This window comes from Coloeus monedula (genome assembly GCF_965178545.1).
Source record: "Coloeus monedula genome assembly, chromosome: Z".
NCBI lineage: Eukaryota > Metazoa > Chordata > Aves > Passeriformes > Corvidae > Coloeus > Coloeus monedula.
In genome coordinates this window covers 39,993,090-40,016,719 of record NC_138822.1, presented here as the reverse complement: position 1 = coordinate 40,016,719, position 23,630 = coordinate 39,993,090, and the positions used below count along the sequence as shown (strand labels likewise).

The following is a 23,630-nucleotide window of genomic DNA, read 5'->3' as shown; positions in this document are numbered from 1 at the left end:
AAACACAGCAATAAGGCACCTTACTCAAGCAAGACTTCAATCTCTACATAAACCTTGCCAGAGTTCCCTCAGAAGAGCACATCAGTCCTCAGGAAGCTTTGTATGACTGTTCTCCCCAGAGTGTTTTGAGGCAAGAATGGAAATACAAATACTACAGCAATATCTAGAACAGAATTTCAGATGCTGGCAAAAGCCTTAGACCTGCTTTGGAATCATGCTACTCACAGATGCAACCACTCGTTCTCAGTAAGGCAAATATTCAATGATTCATTAATAATTTAAAATAAAAGCCTCCTAGTAGAATATCATCCCTAATCTACTGCCAAGAGTGTATTAGTTTTCCATTTACATACAGACTTCGTTAGAGACATAAAGAAATGTATATTTTTCCCTTTCAGCAATATCTCAAATACTGAGGTTATAAAAATATTTCTATAACTGAAAAGTGAATAATTAAATTCTAAATAAAATTCCTTAAAATTGCATAAAAATGTCTTATAAGTATTTAGATGTATGAGAAGTGTACTACAATCAAATTCCATGAAATTTTGCAAGAACTGTGATGTCCTGTTAATAACAGTAACATTGATGTAAGGAAATACCAAAATTCACAGGTGAATGAGGTAGGAAATTAATTTGTTTCTTGATAAATATCAGGCTATATACTTGGTGTACCCAACAAAGGAATCACCATTCAATATCAAAGGCTAGGTAAAAAGCCTTATTTTTCCTTGAATAACGAAAAAATCAAAATGATAGGAAACAGTTCACTATCAACATATGAAGAAATTTTTTAAATGTAATATAAGGTATTTGTAACTTGCAGACAAATAATTGTAAGGCTTCTCCTCAGTATTTTTCTCCTCTGCAGCTAAAGGTATTGAATATGTGAACAAAAACTGTAATAGTTCATATATTCTGTGAATAAATTCTATATGACTATTTTTAATACCACACCATAGAGTTGCAGAGGTTTTCCATGGAAGGGATGAAAAAAATCTAACGTTACCAGTGCTGTAAGTTCCTGTCATCCATTGCACGGTACAATACAGAGAATACGTAACACATTATTTTGTCATAAATACAACTTTAGAAGTTATCTAATGGCAGAATTTAAAATTATAAAAAAGTATCCTTCAGTACTTCCATTTGTGACATATGTGACTCCAGCTCTTGCTTTCAAGTAAGAAATTAATCAGGTCAATCTTTTGAACCAATTTTGAAAGCTTGAGTTTTTTGGAAGCATTACTGAAAAACATGAAAATAGGGAAAGAAAAAACTTGTTATACAAACACCTTACCTACTGAAATACTGCATACTGATGTACAAAAGCTCAGCTTAATACTGAAATCAGAAATCTAAAACAGAATCATAGAATGGTTTGGGTTAGAAAGGATCTGAAAGGTTATCTAGTTCCAGCCTCCCCACCATGGGCAGGGAGATCTACTAGGTCAGCTTGTTCAAGGCCTTATCCAACCCACACTTGAACACTGCCAGACAGCAAGAGAAGGTAAATTTAAAAGAACTTCAAAATGAAAAGCATAAAAAACCAAGGCATGAGGCAGCACAGTTATGCCCATTATGGAGTCACTATGAATTAACACTACAGTTTTGTTATTTGTAGCTTCAAACCCGTTGAAAGTCACTTTCAAAGACAGTAGCTTTGTTTTCACGCTTTTTCCTGTTACATATTATGACAGAAGTGAGAGTAATTTTTCAAGGTCCCATCTCAATAAAACTCTCATTTTTCAGTGGAACTAAAATCGTAGGCTCCTCTTGAGACAGATGGCTGTTTCTTTGGAAGTTCTGACCTTCAGACTCTAGAAACTTCAAAAAGTACCATGCTAACTAGGAATTAACAAAAACAAACAAACAACGCACCAGTAAGCAATTCCACTAGCTTTTACTTCACTTCCACTTAAAATCTGCCAGCCTGACGTTTTGTCATCTACATACAAAACCTTTTGTGACTTGAGTTTGGGGAAAAAGTCATCTTGATAATAAACAATAGCTTAAGTAACCTTCACCTAAAGAACAATCAAATAACTCAAATACCTAATTGATTCTTAGATAGGGAGACAGATGGCTGGTTGGCAACTTTTCCACTTGTTCACTTTTTGGATATATAGAAAACTCTGGGAAGCACAAAAGAAGCACAAAAAGTTCTCAAGAACTATTTTAGGCAGAAAGCAAAGACCTAAGTCAACTTTCTGTACACTGTACGTTATTTACATGAAGGTACATACAGAAAAGACAAACAATAAAACACTACTGTCAACTTTTTTGCCACCTTATCAGGTATCCTCCTGTTAACCTGTCTCACTCTGATTTCAGCTAATATGACAAAACTTTAAAGAAATGTTCTTTGAAAGGACAAACTAGCCATAGCAGCTTTTCCTTTCTCTCAATTTGAAGAAGTTGATTTTATACCCAAATTCAGGTTACAGTAGGTTAGGAAAAACAACCAGTTTTGAAAGTGAGAAGTGGCACTTTTCTTCAATGGATATGGTTTAAAGACTGGGGGGGGGGGAAGGTTAATAACACTTAGTTCAGCCTCTGTACAGGCGACCATTTTTCCAAAGAAGCAATCTGTGATTTAGATGTTACATTTCTAGCATCTAATACACATTTTAAAAGCAATGTTGGGTTAGCTCATTTTGATAAGGACTCTTTTTATTCTTTCAGATAGAGGAGACTAACATGGATAACATCTGCATACAACACATCTTTAATATTGTAAAATTCCTTGTTTATTACTAAAAAACATGTACAAAAAGATGCTGATTCAACTCCCAAATTAAAGGCTGAGAGGCAGCCAACACTCCCAGCACCCCTGGACGCAGTTCATCTCAGGCTGTCCCAATGGACGTGTACTAGTCAAGTTCCCTCAGGTATCTTCCAACACATCCATTCTTAGTACTTCACACTGAAGTCTCACTCTAGGCACAAACTTTTGGGGACGTCTTGGAGAAGACTGAGGGAAAGACAGTATTTAGTACCTCTGCTGTATCTATTACCTTTTGTAATTATAATTGTTACATTTCAGCAGCAGATCCCCATTTTCCTTGTTCAGCCTTTCACTGATAAAGCAGTGCAAGAAACTCTGGTTTTAACAGTCATTATTTGCAACTCTAAACTGCAGGTAGGTTACCACCACCCTTCCAGACAATGTTTCTCAACTCCTCCTTTACAGATTTCACTGTTTCCACTTCTTGAATACTGTTTTCCACCTGCAGCCTACACTGGAGTCTAGTGGTGAATTCTGTTTCGCCAAGCTGATCTCCTCATGCATCCACTTTTTTTCCTGAGCTCCTTACTCTTCAAGGCTGCTTCTCACAGGATTCCACAGACAAGTTCCCTGGACAGCTGAAGACTCTGCTTCTAATTCCAGGACTCTACTGTGCTACTTTCCTTCCATCATTGTCTCAAGTTCTTGGCCTTGACAACTTCATGGTCATTATAGCCAAGACTGCCACTGATTATTATTTTCTTAATCTCTTCTTCCTTGTTTGTAAACAGCAAATCCAACTGTGTGACATCCCTGGCTGTCTCAGGCAACACCCATCCCCAGAAGTACCCTCTGTCACACTCTAGACACCAGCTGAACCTGCTTGTAAAACCCCTCTGAAATACCAACACTGCTAATTCTCATCCCTACAATCACCCAGCTCTTTCACTCATCAATGTGCCTCATCAGCCACAAAGACAGAGACATAAAACTTATTCTGTGTTCATTGAAGGGATGGGTATCAGATTTTCAATAATTTGTCCAATATTACAAGTATTACATTTGACAACTTAAAAATTATTTTATCAGTTTGGCACACAGTAGATTTTTCTTTCCCAAGAATCAACAAATAATTTCTTCTCCTGGGAACCCTATAACGCTTTCATCATAACCAGTCCAAAGAAGTCAATTTGCAAGAACTTTACTTCCCATGAGATCTGAATTAAGCTCTTTCAAAAGAGTTTCCATCACCGTAACAATCAGAAGCATCACCAAAATTCCCAGTTCAGGAAAAAAGGGCATTTCTGGGTGACGTGTTAATTAGATAGTTAAGGCAATGAATATACTTCGATAATGTAAAAGAACACAGCATTGTAAGTGTACATTAGTCATGTAAACAAAAAGAATCCACTACCTAGGTGTGTATATAGGCAGCTGTTGAACACTAAGATAGCATGTTTGTGGCTCATTTCTTGGAGGAATTTAAAAAACACTAGCCAATTTCCACCAGGAAACAGGAAAAAGTATCATCTAAATAAGAGAAAATACTCTGTACCATGTATTCAGTTATTTCCTTTTTTTGCTTTACCATAAACTATCATAAACTTTTTAATATATTCTAAGCAATAATAAGACCCATTACAGAACAGAGATCTTTGGAGGCCAGGACACAGTGTATTTGGAACTACATGTTCTTCCAAAACAATGAAGATCAAATCTACTGCAACAAGATTATAGGTAAATAAATTACAAATCAAGAAAAAAATTGTGGTAATACTTTTAAGCTTTTATTATTTTACACACATATATATTATCTGAAAGTACAGCATCTTCTATTTTTTAATGATTACATTTTAAGATGACTATTTGAAGTCAGATTCCTGCTTTGCAGCATCAATTTTTAAAAAGCTGTGGGTCTTAAGTGATAGAATGTAAATGAATGCAAGTCCCCACTGGTAGATTTGAATATATAACTTGCTATTTAAAGAAAATAACTTGTAGTGAAATGTCTGGAGAAGTTAATTCTCAAATAACATCTAGGAGTCCATTCCACTTCATACCTTTATTCTGGCATCATTGCCAGATGTTTCCCTTTTCCATTGTGCCTCCTGTTTCCTCAGTTTCTCCAGGTCACTTAGCAGGTCAGCACAGCATGTATTTAATTCCTTATTTTCCTCCTCCAGGTTTTTTATAACCAGTCTGTTTTGCTCTTCCTTCTTTCGTGCACACTCCTCAGTGTCCTGTAGAACAGTACCACAAGGGCCGATAAACAAAAAAGTGAGAACTAATCAGCAAATATAAACTGTGCAGTTTTACCCTCACAGCAGCTTCTTCTATATTTGATGGCCAAGGTCACCTGTGTACTTTTATTGGCCTCTTTCATGCAGGTGGAAGGGTCATATTTTTTAGCTGGATGACAGCTTTGATGAGTACACATTTGCAAAGAGCCCATTAATTGATCAAGCTGCCTTTGATGCTGTCCCCAGCTATTTTTGAGACCCACACAGACATATCCTCCCAGACCTCAGCTTTATCAATTAATAATGCCAGTCCCATCAGAATCTAATTACAAGAAGCCACATCTTCACACTTCTACTTTCTTTGCTCCATTTCCATCATTAACTATTTATCTGAAAGTTACAAGCTTGGATTCTTGGCTTTAAAGCATCTTTCTCAGTTGGTATGTGAGAAAACGGTAAGGTATAGCAAGGCCTAAGGCAATTTTTTCTCCAAGCTTGTCACTTTCTGTGCCACAAAGGCTGACATTGCTTAAAGAAGTACTTCAAAGCTACAGTCTTACAAAACTATGTACAAGTCAATATACCTTAAGTTCTTGGCTTTTATCTTTAAATTTCCGGTTCAAGTTACCAAATTCATTCTTCAAACGGGTATTTTCCTTATCCACAGCACTTTTTCTCTGCATTAAGCCGTTTATCTCCTGCTGCTGTCCTGTGAGTCTCTATTTAAAAAAAAAAAATTTGTTCATAGACAAAAAGCAAATGCAGAAGAGCATGCATGTCCTGTGTTTTAGGCCTATGAAATGTAACTGACATATGCAGTTTTTACAGCATTATTTTAATTCATTAGTACTTTAATCATACTCAAAGCTGAATGACTGTAAGACACAGTAATGCAAATGAGGAACCAAATATTCTGCTGCTACTGAACAAAGAAGCCTATAAATGCAGAACTGAATGGAAATTACTCAATGAAGCTTATAGAAAAACAGTCATTTACAGAAGTTATATCTGTGTTTATGGATTAAGAATATATTAGAATACCATTTAACTTGCACTGCTAGCACATCAAAAATTAAACCAAAGAGCTGAATTCAAAATTCTCCACAACTTCCATATTTTGTGACAGTAAACAGAAATGACTATTAAGTGAGGCTACCAAAACGATTACGATACAAAATAGTTTTAAAGAGAATTAAGTCTGGCTGAATCTAGAGCTCAAGGAAAATAATACAACATTGCTCAACACATACTATGGGTCAGCTCACCCACATACAGAAAAATCCCACTGCCATAAAACAAGAACTTCAAGTTTCTGTGATAATTTCATTTGATTCTCATGATACTTGCAATGCCATTAGAACTGTGTTTTTCTGAAGGAGTCTGCTTTAATTCCACAGTCTATTTTGTCTCACCTCTTTCTAAATCAAAAGGGCATTAATCTGTAGTATTTTCCTAGCAGTGACACCATAACTGTGGTACAAAATTGATGAAACTTTCACGTCAGTACTGAAGTCTATCTGCTTCACTTTTAATACACAAGCTAAAATGAAACGTGTATGGAAATATGAAAAATTAACAACAAAACAATAATCCTCTAGATTATTCCACAATACATCTGATAATACATGTAAGAGTTTTCACTGTCTAAAGCTTACATCTGGTTCATAACTATGTCAGACATAAAAAAGAAGGAAAATGTGCTGGGTAAAAAACACGCAAAACAGTACATTTGAAGTCGCATTTTCACCATTCAAAAGACAAAACATTTGCTTTTTGTATATATTATTACACTTGCAGAAATAAACTATTGCTGGCAGAGATGATTTAGTTGAATCTTTAAAAAGGTATGTATCCACATTACTATGGAAAGCATCAGTAATTTTGTTTGTTACCCTCCCACTCCCTGGCCCTCATGGAATTAGAGTAAGCGGCTCCTTTGAGTCTTCCTTCTAGCTCATTACTACTTAACATTTATCAAAAGTCTGTACTTGAAGACATCCTTAAAACATCATTAAAAATCTCACCTGTCTGAAAGAAACTATTGGCTCTGACCTAAAAATTCACAAACACACATTTTCATAAAAGCTCCAGCTCTTTAAGGCATCTAATTCCTGAGAACACAGGTACATCATACTAGTACCTAGTTTCATTATACACTGTGCAGAAACTGGTAAGCATATGTGTATTTGTGAAGCAAAATCAGATATATTTGGGTTCTGTTTTGAATGGGATGTTTTCCAGCAATTTAGGGAATTAACAGAGACACGATGGTACAAAAGTGCAACTAGATATTTCAAATGTTTGTTCTGTATTGCTCAGGATTAATTTTCAACTGAAATAAACTACTTACTGTGAATACCTTGCAGAATAGTCAGACAGGTTATCCTGAATCAGACTTGCACACTAATTACTTATCTCCACAACTGACTGACTTAGCACTTTGAATCAATCAAAAGGCAAATACACCACATCGATCACTAAGCAGCAAACTCACCTGAGTAGTCTACAAAGTCATCTACTGCAGCAGTAGTGAAACATTACCTAGGTGAGTTACACTTGCATGGAAAAAAAATGTTATGTTTCAAAGCATTTTTTTGGGGCATCACTTTGCATGCTCTTATCTTTTCCTCTAAATGAATTGAACTTTTACTCACATATCTGCTTACTTCATGCACTTATAAAGAAGAGAAAAAACCAGAAGTATTACACAGGAGCCATAACTGGGTAGAAATAAGGGTCATAAAAAGGAATTTCTGAGATACAGACAATTAAGTAAACTATCATCTGCCTTTTCCTGTGCAGCTGTTTTTGTACTTTGCTTCCTCAACCTATATATTACTTCATATAATAGGAGAGTAAAGATTGATTTCTTACAGCAGAGAACACAAGCAGTGTTCCTAAAAGACTACCCTATTCTGGTAGGCAAGGGAAACAGCAGCGAAAAAAAGATACCAAATCAACACATGGGGCAACTTCTGACATGAGGTTATTTTGACAGATTTCACCAGGTAAAACACCCATCAGGAATTCATCTATTCCCATAGTATCTACTGATTTTTGTCTAGATACTATATAGACAGTCTGACACTACACAAGAACAATCTCAACTTGCACTTTGAGTTGACTCAGTCATCCTTGTTTGAATACAATAGGGCAAAAGCAGTGTTTGACAGCTTGGTGGTCAAGAACCATAAAAAACCCTAATGTAACTAAGACATTTAAAGTACACTTTGACAAACTTCCAAGAAAGAAACCTATTCTAAAATGAATTTGTTCTAATCAAAACCAAAAGAATCTGATTTTACCCTTCTGTTTAGGTGGGAAGAATCAAAGAGTATCCCCTGTATACTGCTGGAGCCCAGAGTGCTCCAGGCAACAGTACACAGAAAGAAACACTGTGACCTGGTGGAGCAGACCTTTTGATGCTCACAGGACTGTCATTCCAGAATTCATTTTCATCCTTTCCCATGGCATCTCTTTACCTACAGTACAATACAATTTTTTTGCTTCCATAATATAGCTACACTGTTTACTACCAAATACTATTTATTTTTTAAATACCTTCATATTAATCTGAAGAGGAAGCAAAATCACATACTAAGTCAAACTGAGAAAAATCTGCTATGAAAACAACAGATCAAAACCAAAAGGACACAATAGCCTTTTTTTGTCCTAAATCTGAACACATAAGTCTTTTCACAGCAGTAGGATGTTAAAATTATCTGTCCATACTTCATGTGAACAGACAAAAAAAAAAAAAAAAGGTTTTAAATTAAAACCTCATTTTTACCCATTTGTGAATTTTCACTGTGGAGACAGTGAAAGGGGTGACAAAAGCAAACCTTTAATTCCAGGAGTCTGATTAAAAAAAAAAAAAGTGAGTTAGGACACAATTACCAGAAGTTACATACTGTTTGATATTGCAGATATCATCACTGATATTCCAGTCTTTAGTGAAATATTTTTTAATCTACTACATAAAAAGCATGTAGAAAGAACTATGAAACAACAGCTGTACATGTTATTATTACATTAAGTGCTTTCCAAATTTTCTTATTTTGGCAGTTGAGGCAAAAATGTTGGGAAACCAGCTCCTAACTCTGCATTTTGAAATCAGATCAGACTCCACTACTAAATCAGTATTGCATAGCTACCTCTATATAGGTTCATAAAATGTAAGTAAGAGTGGATTTTATTTCATCTGAAGCAGTTAACCAAAACTGGAGTAAAAACTATCTAGCAGAAATGCAAAACTGACATATCCTTCAATGTTGCTGCTAATACAGAAATGCACCAACACACTGGGTGTTGAAGCACTTCATGAAAAAATTCTGTGCACAACAATATTAATGGAGTCCATCTATGAATGCAACAAAGGGGCATGCATTTGATTTTTACTACCAAAAGGATCAGGGTAACAAATATTAAATTCTGTGCTTTCTTCATTGCATTCTTTATCAGAAGCTTTTAGTGTGCAGTAGTCCACTTCTAATACAGCACATGGAAAAATATTAATAAAGTTAAAATCCTGACATCTTACGCAGAAAAAAAATTAATTTAGTAATGAAATTATTTTATTAAATTTAAATGTGGAAATACCATTTCTTTTAAAGTTCTCCTCAGAATTTCTACTTCAACATTTTACGACGTATTTTCTCCCTTTCATCATCTCTTTTTCCTCACCAAGTAGTTGAGGTTGACTTACCACACTTTTAACCCCTCCTCTCCTTCCTGTTTTCAATTTCTAGCAGGAATTTATCAATAAGTATACACCATTAGAAATGTGCCAGTGACATTTTATATCTTCCCTTGATTAAGCTTTCTTAAATTTCTCTCTATATTTTTTCAACTTTATTAATCCTCATGGTTCTTGAGCACTCATATGCACATTTAACAAAAAGCATTGCTAGTCATATTCTCATACAGTCCTCCAAAACAAAGGGAAAAAAACAAAACAAAACAAAACACTAATAAAATTAGTTCCCTTTCTTTCATCTCATGACTATTCATTAGATTCTTAAATTATTTTCAGATGTAGGACAAACAGAAGTTCAATGCAAATAGTTCATGAAAAGGTAACCATGTGCTGTGAGAGTCATCAGCTGCATTCTACAGTCTGTACAGTGTCCTTTCAGAGTCTGAATGAGAGTAGCTAGTTATGATATAAAATATCAGTTATTTTTAAATCCATACTGCTCTAGAAGTAAAATGCCAACAGTGCTACCTGATTCTACCATAGGTTCCAGAGCATACCTGTATTCACAGCTAAGTATTCAACTTGACACTTGTCTCCTAACAAGGATGAAAAAACAATGAAAAGTAGCAGCTGACACATAATGGATTAAAATGTAACACATATAACAGTATTTTGAATGCATGTCCCATTTTTAATTCTTACTTTTCATTCCTAATCTTCTGCCAGAACAATCTTAAACAAATTAAAAAAGCAACCACAAATATAGAGTAATTTAAGTGGGGGAGTTCACTTGATTTTTGTAACACCAAAGTTTGTTCTTCCTCATCCAATCCCATGTTCTCCAGGATTCCCTGAGATAAAGCAATTTTAAAAATGGTTCCTAAGAAAAATTATTAACCTGCAAGCAGGTATGTATAAATCTGTTCCCAAAATGAATGAGAATTTTTCAATGCCTATTTCTATCAATTTAAGACATGAAATACAACATGGTAACTTAGAGATGTATACAAGGAAAAACATTCTTAAAACATTGTCCATTCATATGTGCTTTCCTACCATATATGTGCTGTTGGAAAAGGACAGGTCTGTTTTGCAGGCAGCAGAAAAGAAAATCAAGATTCTTTAAAGTTTTTTTAAGAGGATCAACTAAAATGGTTCTACAGAGAAGCAGACCAGAAATATGAGCAGCTGACTTCATCCTGCTCATCCTGCAGGTCGTGAATATGTATTTACTTCTCTACTATTAGTCAGCCTTGCTCCTGAATTCTCACCTGACCCATAGATTAAGGACGGGTCAAACAGCATAATCTATTATAAACACCATGTTCCCTATTGCCCTCTTTGGACTTGTCTGGTGTGATTAATTTGGTATTTTCAGCAAAGTTTGCTATCTTAATCGAAACACCTGATAGAATTTTTCATTACCTGAACATGTGGTGGAAATAAACTGTGGCTTTATGCAACTCTAGCACCACACTTTCACCAGCAGCAATGGAACCATCTCTCACCAGCAACCTACTGAGTAGGTCACAGCCTGGAAAGAACTTTTTTATGATGTGCACCACCTCCTTTCCCCTCATGCTGCTCCTTACAACTCCACTGCAGCACATTCCTTCTTGTTCACTAAAACAAAGCTTTACTGATATTTTCCACAATATCTTACAATCCTTTGTATCCCTTTCTCTCAGTTCCTTCTGCTGCAAGCAAGCACTGCCAGCAACTGCATTTTTGCATTAACAAGGAAGCCAAATACTGCTTCTGGCACATGTAGTTTTCCACAACAGGCTTTCTATCTCTGAAACAAGGAACACAGAAGCTCCTTGCCCTGCAAAGGCAAAAAATTTAGGGACAGTTTTTTGCAAAAACACACCTCTAATTTGGAAATGAGACAGCATTTCGTCAAAATAGAAAACCTGCAGCTCCATAATAAATTCAGCATCAATACCAAGCAGAGTAGTGTGTATTGCAGTAATGCATCTGCTACACTTAGAAATTTACTGTCCATTTTACTCTACTGAGCTCTCAGGAAAACTGCAGCAAATACCGACAATATAATCTGACAGTCTTGCCACAGCTAGTGATTCTCTACACCAGGACAGACCAGATTTTCTATACAACCCATAACACAGTGCTGTACAGCAACACTGCCTAATAAATTTATTCTCTGTTCTTTCCTCTCAGCAGCTCTACTTTGAAACAGCAGCAGCACAGCCTTCTAGGTCAGAAAACAAAAAATCCAAAGGATCTTTCTATCCTCTATTCTCTCTACTAATTTCCAATCAAATCCAATACCCTGCTAAATGAGCTTTTCTCTTATTTTCATTGAAGAGCACAATCTTGACGGAACTAGGTTTAGATTATTTCTTCTATGCTTTCCTTTCCAGCAAGGCTTAAACAAGGTGCTCAGAGTTAGCCTCTGCCTCTGGAAGAGAGCAGGACGATCTGAGATTTGCAGGAATCAATACCTACTAGCATCTATGCCTGACACAGCAGTATTTCATTACACTCATATACATCAATGCCGCCAGATCAGGTGTAGTAAATAAAGAACAGCTGTTGCTGTGATCAACTCTTCTGACAAGCTCCTTCTGAAGTGTTGTCAGCAGATTCATAAGGCCACAATCTAATCTCACAGGACTCTACCTGCTTCTTTCTGCTACTTGATCCTTAAACCATAACCATTTTCTTGAATTTCAGGAAATCTGCCTGTATTCAAGAAGCCATGATACATGAAAAGCTTCCTCACCAAACGTCCTTAAACAGGGAATAAAATCCAACCCCTTAAAAGCCTACTGACCTTAGAACTGAAAGAAAAAAACAAAACAAAAAAGCATAACTACAATGACCAACTAATATACTAAAAACAGTAAAGAAGTTAATCTCTTACACAGTAAAAGTAGATTCCAATTGCTACAGAAACCATTTTCAGCTCAAATAAAAAGCTACTCTGTTGTAACTCTCACTGGCTACATGATAACTGTTCTTACCAGGCTGTAAAGAAATTTCCCAACTAGACACTAACACAGGAGGATGAATGAGATCATAAAGACCACATCTCTCTCTTCTTTCTAGGCTTGACTACTGAGTTCTGCTCAATATTCAAGAAATCATGCATTTCAAACTAGTGTACTTGGCAGAGGACAAGAGATACCACATTCCTTTACTTACTGTACATTTTTCTGTCTAATCCAAGTGCAGGTACCATTTCAGGCTATCTCTGTAGAAACACCACTAAGAATATGAAGGCTGAGTAAGCCTAAGACCCAGAAACTTTAGCCAACTTCAAGAACGGCCACTCATGTGAGTTATTAAAGAGGTAAAGCATAGATTTACAACACAGCTGTGTAAGTACCCAATATAGCTTCTTTTCTGCAGAGTTAAGTAGGAAAAAGTTAAGTTTAAAAACTATTTCCTCAAAATGAAGTTACCTCACAGAAACATATTTTCAACTGGTAGAAAATGCATTCCCACTGGGAATTCATACAAAAATACTAATGAGCTGTAAAGGTACACTGTAATTTACAGCTTATTAATTGCTTCAGTCAAAAAAGCCCACAGGTATTAGCCATAGTCATCATACTACCTACCTCAGGTAGCGTTCTATCAGTTAACCAAAATCAGCAATTTTCAAGTGTTTGTGTATTTTTCTTCCCATCTTTCTCACTGAGATCAGCTCCTTAACAAGGTTTCCTTCCTTAATTTTATGAGAAAACTAACTAGAAGATGTCAAGCAGAAAGGTAAAAAGACATATGATAATTCACTGATGCAGTTCAAAGGTGCTACATAGAACACATGTTTCACCACTGAAGGCTGATCCCTTTTCCAATGTACAACTCGAGTCACTGTTTTTTAAAGAAAAAAAATTTGTGTTAGTGCCCCCTTCAACACGCTTTGTCTGCAGTATCCATAAATCTTATTTACCAAACTTTTTTTGCGAAGCGTTCATAAAATTCACATAATCTCAACACTGCTGACACATTCACCTGAACTTTTTATTACCAAAATTATCGTCATGTCCCTCATTACACAAGAATAATCAAGCTTACATGCTACTGAAAATAAAGTATTTAGATGGTAATAATGTCTGCATACATTTGTCTTAATTTAATAAAAGTATTTTATTACAAAGAAAAATATAATCAGGTGAAGGTACAAAAGTCAAGAAAAATTTATCAGTGTTAATTAATGCCTGAAGGTAGAATTACGCTTCTTTCAATTGGACCCATTAAAGGGGCTTTAATACAGATTTGCACAGCAAGCTGAAGATTTTCAAGAGCAGATAATGAGGCAAGCTAGTACTATTTTAACCCCTCTAGAGTATAATCAGTTGATAAGGTTTTGAAACGTTACAAGGTCTAGGACAAAAAGATTAGCTTTAGTTCCTCCAGATCAAAATTGAAACCTAATTAATTAACAATGTTATAAGAAAAGGTTTACTGCTATTTTTACATGCCTTTAATGTCATCTTCTAAAGAAAACAGGTTAAGATATTTTAATTTATCTATTGTGTAAATGGCAGAAGAATATTCCCTGCTCCAACATTATCTGCTAAACTAATTGTTTGAATTTGAAAATTTCAAACATTCCTCCAAAAACCTCACCTTACTTTTTAAGGAAAAAACAGCATCAGTGATCTACTTGAGATACACACAATTATTATAAATCAAATACAACAGGTTAAAAATAAAAAAGAGAATTAAAAGATTTCTGCAGTAAGCTATCTATCAGTCTTCAGAAGAAGAAGAATTAAAATTCTAAGAGAGTGTGCTAGCCACTTAAACATAGCAGTTAGAAATTGTTTTCCTTGAAACAAACAGAGAAGTGATGCATGTATGTCAGGGATACATAACTGCTGAAAAAAAGTTTTGAGACACTGCATAAAACAAAAATAACAGTAAAAAAATCAGTATAGCAACCTAGACACTAATCTCAAAGGAGTAAGATTTTTACCACACAGCATTTAGAATAAACATATCTATATGCAAGATGAGGCCCAGTTGTGACTATCAGGACCAAAAGTTACCAATAAACCAATAAAAAAAAAGAAAAAAAAAAAGGGGGCAAAGTAAAAGTACAATGGAAAACTCAAATACAATACATTCTGTACTGAATTTATGTGGAATAATAGACAAGAATAATCTTAAGTGCTTTAACAAATTTATTTGAAACTTTGAATGGTACATCTTTAAATGTTCCACACTAATTCATACTTTAAATGCATTAAAACAATATGAAGTTCATGACCAGAAAGAAGTCTTATTCATAAAACTGAAGATTACAACACTGTAATTTAGGAAAGGTGAAAACCTGAAGTGTGGGGTATGTCCAGCCCCTACCCTGGAGGGATCTCTGCTGAGATAAGAGATTTTGCAATTGCCCAGCAGGACTCCCTGGAAAGGCAACCACTTCTTTGGTCACGGCAAGAAAAGACAGACCCACAATCCTTTAGGAGACACTCTGCAGATCCTTTGTAACCCATTGGCTTTCACCCATCCCCTGTATCCCTATAAAAGCAAGCCCTCTGGCCCTGTGGGGCTCAGAGAGGGTTCTCGTCCCTGGCTTTCCCCTTCGCCGGAGGGGACCCACAATAAAGCTACCTTTGTGCGGAACCAGCCACACGAACCTCTCGTCTCTCTCTCTGGTCTGGCTTGGCCTGGAGGCTGCCCTGCAGAGCTGAGCTGGAATCACGAGCTGATAATCACTGAAGAGCTGACAGCCTCTGCAAGGGCCCTCCTGCCAGCAGCTGAGGGAAGACAACCGGGCCTCGGGAAGGCGACTCCTTTCGGGACCATCTCCCCAGGCCGGTCACCTCTTCCTGGGTCAGAGCCACTGACCCCGTCACCAGCTGTCATGCTGAAGTTCTATTAAGTAAACAGAAGTTCAATGCACATACTCCATTCCAAAGATATTGGACAGCAGAAGTTTTGAATAATGATGATTTCCACTTTTATTTTAACCCCAAAGCCGCAATGAGTATCAATTCTCACGAGTATCTGAGCACTCTTCTTCCCTGTTAGGTTATACAAATGTGATTAAAGACCATATTATTTCTCAATCATAAGTCTCCAAATTTCATTATTTTACTTGATTTTCAGTAGTATCTATTAAAATAGGAACCATTCTGATACTAATCTCATTACAAATTAATTTCATTTAGCTTTCAGTAAGAACTAACTAGATGGATCTATCTCACTGTAGTGCTTTGGTCCAAGATACTCATTACTGTTTACCTTCTGTGAGATAAGAATTAGGAGAAATATTAACAGACCTAAAAGAAGAAAAAAAAAGAAATCATACCACACCTTCAGAATGCTTCTCCTCCCCCCACCTTCCTCCCTTCTCCCACTGACAATGTAAAAAGACAACCCTTGAGATGTTCAGTCTGTTTATCACTTCCATAATAACCTTGTTCAGTCCATTTAGGAAGAGGAGTCTCTCTTGCCCATGCCATGAAAACAGTATCACAACGAGCCAGCCGCCCGGGTTGGTTCTCTGCTCACATGTGAGTCCCTTCCCACTACTTGCAGCTTTTCCCACAACTGCTTTCAAGGGTCCACTCTTGAAATTACTGGGGTAAAATTTTAAGATTGAGCCATTCAGAAATAAAAGTTCTCTTCACCCATCTCTGGGAGCATTTCATCTCTAAGAACAGAGGCCCTTCTCCTTCCCTGGGAGCAAAGGGTCCTCCTCATCTTCATCTTTAGGACTATCTCAGGGAGCATCTCTAGGAACTGAGGTCTTCTCCTTTTCCATTTGGAGCAAAAGTCCTCATCACTTCTATCTCTCCCTGTTCAAATTTCTCATGAAATTACAGCTGCATCAGCATCTGCCTATCTCAGCACAGGTGCTTTTGCTCACAAGTACAAGTTGAACGTTCCACCCCCCATACCTTCATGAAATTACAACGGGTACTCTAATACATCATAGCTTTACAACAGAATTTCAGCTTTAAGCATCTCCTCTTTCTTCTCCCTCAGGTTTTCAGCTCTTCACAGCACTAAAAGGGTTAATCTCACCTAGGCCTTGCAGCTGGAATGTGGCTTATGGAAGTGGAGAGGGGGGGAGCCGAGCCACAGCAGGGCAGTGGGGGGGGTTCCAAGGGTGGAACAGGTCCATTGGCTCCACGATGGCCGTGGCCCGGCCCGGCCTGGCCCCTGCACGGGGCCCGCAGCCACCTGTCCCAGCACTGGAAACAAGAGATAGCTTGGGGGGGGAGTTTGTCTGTTCTTAAGTGTGGATCACAGAAGCAGTCACAATTTTAAGTGGCTTAAAGAACTGTCCATATTCAAACTGGCCAGCTGATAGGTTCTGTCAGGTCACAGAGGAAGCTGTAAGCACCCTTTTGCAAGAACATCACTTCCAGGTCTACGCTTGCTAACCCATGACACTCACCTAGACTGTGGAGAATATACTGTCATATTTACAGAAATTTTAAAAGTCCTCTTAGGCATGTCAGGATAAAGTCTAAGCATAATACAAGACAAGAAATATGATCTCATGATCTCCTTACAGGGTTTTGTTGTTATTTCTAGAAGCAATATAAGCTTACATTTATGTCAAATGATGAGATACCACATTGATTTTTCTTTTTTATCTTACTCAACATTGATTTATACAATCAGCTTTTTGGTGGTCACCCAGAAATTCCTAGACAATAAACCCTACAACAAATTATACTGTTGCAACTGGTATCTTTGTATGGTGCATGAAGGGGAAGAGAAAAACAAAAGAAGACATGACTGGCTAATCTCAACTTAGTAGATGTAACAAATTAGTAGACTGAAATACACAGCTTTCAAGTCTTCCTGTCTGTACTTTACAGAAAGGAACACTGATTACCATTTCTGTCAAAACGCACATTTTCACAAGCAACCTATTTTGCATGTTAATTACATAAATAATATCTTTTTCTCCTTAGATGAACAAAGAAGGAGCACATTCAGTAAAAAATAAATAAGAACACTTCTTACTACATTGTTTTTTAAGCCAGCTCCATTCTTTGACACCAAATCACCAAAACCACACGCTCATGAAACAATCCCTCTCTTGATTCAACACTACAGCATCCCAGCCAATGGATGAGGCAAGAAGGTCAGAATGACATCACCTCTGTACATTGCTTTTATACACAGCACTGGCACCATCTGGTGCCCTTCACAACCTGCCCCCCCCCCCCAAGTCAATGACAGTCTAAGGGAAGCTAATTGTAAGGGCTGCATTAGAGTTGTGATGATCATCAGAACAACTTCTGTTCTCTTCATCTGTTAGAATCACCAAATCACGGAACATCCTGATTTGGAAGCAACCCACAAGGACCATGAAGTCCCACTCTTGGCCCTGCACAAGACAACCTCCAGAATCACACTACGTGCCTGAGAGCAGTCCAAATGCTTCTTGAACTCTGGCTTAGTACAATGGCCACTTCCCAGTGGAGCCTGTTCCAGTGCCCAACCACCCTCGGGGTGAAGAAACCTTTCCTAATATCCAACCCAAACCTACCCTGACAACTCCAAGCCAATCCCTCCGGTCCAGTCCCTGGTCACCAAAGGGAAGAGGACCAGTGTCTGCCCCTCCTCTTCCCCTTATGAGGAAGTCATAAATCACAATGAGATCTCCCCTCAGTCTCCTCTTCGCAAGGCTGAACAAGCCAAGTAACCTCAGTCACCCCAGCTCAAGGGGGCTTCCCCTGAAGGCCCTTCACCATCTCCGTTATTGTGGCGCCCAAAACTGCCCCAGCACTCGAGGTGAGGCTGCCCCAGTGCAGAGCAGAGTGGGACAATCCCCTCCCTTGCCAGGCTGGCAATGCTGTGCCTGATGCCCCCCTCCGGACACTGCTGGCCCTCCTGGCTGCCAGGGCACTGCTGACTCATGCTCAACTTTCTGTCAACAAGGATCCCTGTATTTTCTGTGGGGTTACTCTCCAGCCTCTCATTCCCAAGTTTGTACGTATATCCAGAGTTTTACCATCCTGTTGACAAACTCTTCTTTCCAGGCTGCCAGTTTTCCACGGTTCTAGTCACAGTTACCAGCCTCTCTCCATTGCCACGTGGATGACGTAATTACATCACACCATCAATTTCAGATTTCTGATCAATTAGTTTCAGCTTCTGAAACTGATCTGAAACCACAGAAAGCAATCTCATGGAGATGCACACCCCAGATTCAGATGCTGCCACAGTAGGCAGCTTTCTTAAAAGCATAGTACTGCAAACATATTCCTGGTAAAGGTCTTCACAGGTATTTTGTCTTTCAGATAAGGACTGGATACAAATGCAGGAGTAATCATACATTGCTGGCTTCTAAACATGATGTGTGTGCATCACTTTACACATCACACCTACAGCCATGAGGATGTGACAACACACTGAAATTTCAGCCACTGCTGTAATACAAAATAAAAGTTTATTTAATAATAAACAGTATTTTTATTTTGTTTACTGTATTATTTTACAATTACATCTTTCATAGATCTACATTTTATATTAGATATAATATATATTACATCTAATATATTAAATAATAGATATAATTCTACAGTATATGAAGTACATAATATAGATTATATACTATATATACTATACATTATATAATCTCTATAATAATTCTATAATAAAATACAATGTATCTACTATACATCATATCATACATAATGTATGTATGTTTTCTATATATTTGTTTAAATATGAACTTTTTAGGTAACAACTGTTTGAACACACAGAAGAGTTTACATAATACTTTATCAGAAAGTTATAATCTCTGAATCACCTGAAGCTTTCTTCTTAAGACACAATAGCAAATTATTTTCTATTTTGAGAAACATAAATGTGATGTCAATGACAAGTTTTCTTAACTGCTCTATTTAAACATAATACAAACCTGTTCTAGAGATTCTATTTTGCTGTCTTTGGCTTGTAAAATCTCTCAAATTCTTCTGTCCTTGACTTCAGCTTTCTGTTTTTCTCTGGAAACAAACAAAAAAAAGAGACACTTTATTAGTCATAATTTGCAGTTAATCATTTGAATTTTTCATGTCCTGATAATGAATGTCATTTTAAAGCACAGAAAATTAAATTATCTGAAGCTGACAGGCCCTGCAGAATTAATCAGTGAGCATATGGCAAGTGACAGCAAATTACATCTGTAAACATCTAATGCAACTTTGTTCAAAAAGAAACAGAAGTAAGAGGTCTTAATATTTTTAAAGCAGCTGAAATGACCTGTCTCATTCTTTCCCAAATTAGAAAGTGTACTTGAACATAGAATGAGCAAAATGCTTTTGCTCCTTCTTTGCAATGCAGAACACCAAGCTACTTGGGTTTGTGAAGTCCTTCTCACAGTTACATGGCATTTTTGTGTCTGAAACAACACTTTTGAACATCATAGATAATTATTTTACTATCTTCCACAGGGACAGAATAAGTAACTTTTACCAGCAGAAAAAAAAAAAAGACAGCTCAGAAGCTTGAGTAAGCAGGATGAGCAGAGCCACTCTATGTGGTTAGAAAGTGTACAGCTATTACCATCTCTGCAATACTTTGCACAATGCCAGTTGATGAGTCATTAATGCTTTGTTTAATGAAGTACCTCATCTCACTGTTAGCTTACTTCTTAACTGAGTTCAAATACTGATGCCCTTACTAGCTTGTTTTAGGCAGAAGGAAAACAAATGTTGCAACAGTAAGGATATTCAGATTCCTCAGCACCAGTCAGAGTTCTTATCACATATGCGTGACCAAAGGGCTTAGAAATATATATTCCCTAAAAGTGTCCAAATATTTCAGGCAATCCCAGCACCACAGCTGATGGAAGCAGAAACTCATACAGATCATCCCTGTTCTCACAATATAGTTAAAACTTGCATCATGGCTGGTATCAGCCACCTACGGAAGCAAAGGATTCCTACTTGAGCAACTCTTGCTCTACCAAGTAAGGAATGTTTCGGAGCTGGAGGGGAATGAAATACTAGTACACATGAGTCTGTAAATCTGATCTGAAGTGGATGAAAATACCCAGCTGTACACAAAAGGCCTTATCTGCTGTAGCATTTTGTAACAGTGGCCAACAAGGACAGTAGATACATGGAGGATTATTTTTCTCCACTATTAGGTATTACTGTGTAGCCTAATGCTACCAAAGATCATGAAAACTAAACTACACTGTCATAACAGGCCATCCAATAACATGGGGGTTTTTAATAAAGTTCTATGACTGCTAAAATATCTAGTCCAATCTTGAGTAAACAAAGAATTAAATAAAATGGTACAGAATTTGAAGTAAGGGCATTGGAAACTCAGGTCTCAAGGCATCATAACTCTAAACAGCTCTCTCCAATTGCAAATATAGCAGCAATGATGTGTTGTAAGACATGAAGAAAACTAAGAAAAACCTACCTGAAAAGGTATGCATTTAAGCTACATTTAGGTTAGGAATAATAAAAATACACAGGAAGCAGTCTTAGTCAGTTGTATGTCACTAAATAAAAAATCTACTTCATAAAGAAAATAACTTGGCACTCTAATGAGAAAAGTCAAATCACGAATATTCAACAAGTATTCCAAAAGACATTTCATATCTGAAATGTATTTAACATTTTAAGTGAGACAGAAACTTAACAGAAAAATTAACATCAAATACTGACCTTAAAGCATCTGATCACCTGCAACCAGAACCATCAAGCAACTGCATGATAGGTTGCTAGAAACACATGAGCAGTAAAACAAATAGTACAAACAGCTTTTCATAGTTTATCTTTGAAAACCGACAAGAACAGAACTAAGTAGACTGTGATTACAGAAATTCACACAAATATGAAATTATTTGATGCATTCCAAAAGTTATGCTGTAATGTCCTTCCAAAAAACAAATTAAAAAAAAAATGGAGCACTAGAGCCAAAACAACAAACAGGTTTCAAAACATGACAGGTTATGAAACCGATTCACCCTGCTTATAACATGCATCTGGCTAACATTAGTCACATTCTTATACTCGTTTTAAAAAAATGGTAGAAGACATTCTGGTAGGTATATAAAACTTGGTACTAGAAGATTCTAGACAACCTTAAGGAACAGGAGTTAGTAAGCAAAAATGTCTGAATAGTTTATTTGTATAATACTTAACCCAAAAGTTTATGCAAGTTTCTGAAGGAGACATACTGTTCATGATAGGTACTGGACATTATTCCTCAACTTAAATGAAACAAAAACTGTTCAAATATAGAAATTCTAATGCTTCTTCGTAATTTCTTTTCTGTGGAGTCCTAAATGGCGATCAACAATTACCATTTCTCAAAGACAACAGCTGCAGTAATCAAACCCCAAATATTTGGGGAAGAAGGTTATCACTCTCCCGTAACCACGCTACTCCAATCTGAGGAAGTGACACACCTATATTGATCTATGCCCAAACTGTAAGAAATGTAACATCCAAAGTTTGGTCAGGTCTTAATTACAGCTAGAAAACTTAAGAATTCAAGATTAGACACACACACAACTAGTTGATCCAGAATCCTAAGAGCTTCAGAAGACAAAAAGGAAAGCAGGTCTTTACTACAAAGTACTTAGAAGAGTCAGGTGCAGACACAGAAGGAATCATACCATTAACCACAGACAAGCCCCATGAACCACTGATTAGCATTGCCTCCAGCCCTCAGAAGTATTCTGACCTTAAGTCTATCATCCACAATATGCCGTCATCTTCCCAACTCTAACCATCACCTCCTCTCTCGAAGTCTGCCTTTCATAAAACAAGACCCAAGCAAGACACAAAAACTGCTTAATTAGATAGCCTCCTAACTCAACTATGCAATCACCACTTGAAATTTATTATTAAACTTGTTTTCTAATGTATTAATTGATTGGAAAACTTGGTAAGTTAGGTAAGTTTCCCTAAGGAACTTTACATTTGTGAGTGGTAAATTTTTAAAAATTTATTTTAAGGAGAAAACAGAAAAAAAGTAAGTGAAACAAGAACCAAGTAAAGGAACAAACAGCTCTGAAAAACAGTACGCACAGCTAATTCTGATTTATTATTGGTAGTTAAGAATCTGTGGAGCCCTCTGACTTTAGGACATGGTTTCAAAAAACGAGTTTAAAGAATAAAGTCTGGGACTGGAGAGGAAAAAAAACCAGATCACTGTTAGAGCAAAAAAAATGCCTGTAAGAGAGGTACCTACTAGCCAACAGTTCCAAGTGCATTTCCAGTTAAATACAGCATTTTCCGCCTATCCAGTGCTTGGTAAAACACTCCTTCAGACAAAGATGTCAAAGAATATAGTTTATAAACACAGATCTAACATCATCATAATGGGTGGGGAAAGTTTAAATAAATTTAATGTATTTTGCCTTCATGACGTTTTCTTTCAAGCTCTCTAGATAACACATGCTGTGCTAATGCCCCCAAAATACAAAACATGTAACCACCCACATCTGAAGAAAAACGTTCTAGTTATTAGAAGTTAGGTACACAATGGAAGTTGTCAGAAGCCTAAAGAGAAACCTCATATGCAATTTTATCAGTAGTTTCTCCTGACGGCATAGGACGTTTTCCCATGCTTGCTACAGGATCACTCCCCACAGACATTCAAGGTCGTGTATCTGACTGGAACTTGCACACCATATTTGGATCTGCTGTCACACCTTAAAATGAGACTTGATAGGAATTGCAGTAATCACCTCTTCTTTTTTTAAAGTGTAACAAATATTGTGAAAAAAAAATCTTCAAACAACTTCATTCATTGAGCTGTTATGTCTCTAAAACGTATTTTTAAAAGTCCATTGGAATATGGGGGGGAAAATTCAGGCACTGTCAAGAAGCTGATGATGATCAATGACTGAGACAAACTCCTGTTTAGCTAATTAGAATCACTGATGAGCAATAATGATGTGAGCAAAGAATATTTGCAGACTTCTTTAGGATGAAAAATGGAGTAAAGAGAGGCTGTCAATTTGTACACATTCTAAGCTCCA

At 36.9% G+C, this 23,630-nt stretch overlaps 1 protein-coding gene across 1 annotated transcript in view; it reads right to left on the bottom strand.

The window, feature by feature from the left end:
* Positions 1 to 23,630, bottom strand: part of CNTLN (centlein) — a gene marked incomplete at both ends in the record, with an annotated part of 190,581 nt that overhangs the window by 141,464 nt on the left and 25,487 nt on the right. The window contains 4 exon segments of the mRNA XM_082301670.1: positions 4,789 to 4,968; positions 5,553 to 5,687; positions 19,542 to 19,586; positions 19,590 to 19,626. Coding sequence (XP_082157796.1) covers positions 4,789 to 4,968; positions 5,553 to 5,687; positions 19,542 to 19,586; positions 19,590 to 19,626 — 397 coding nt within the window.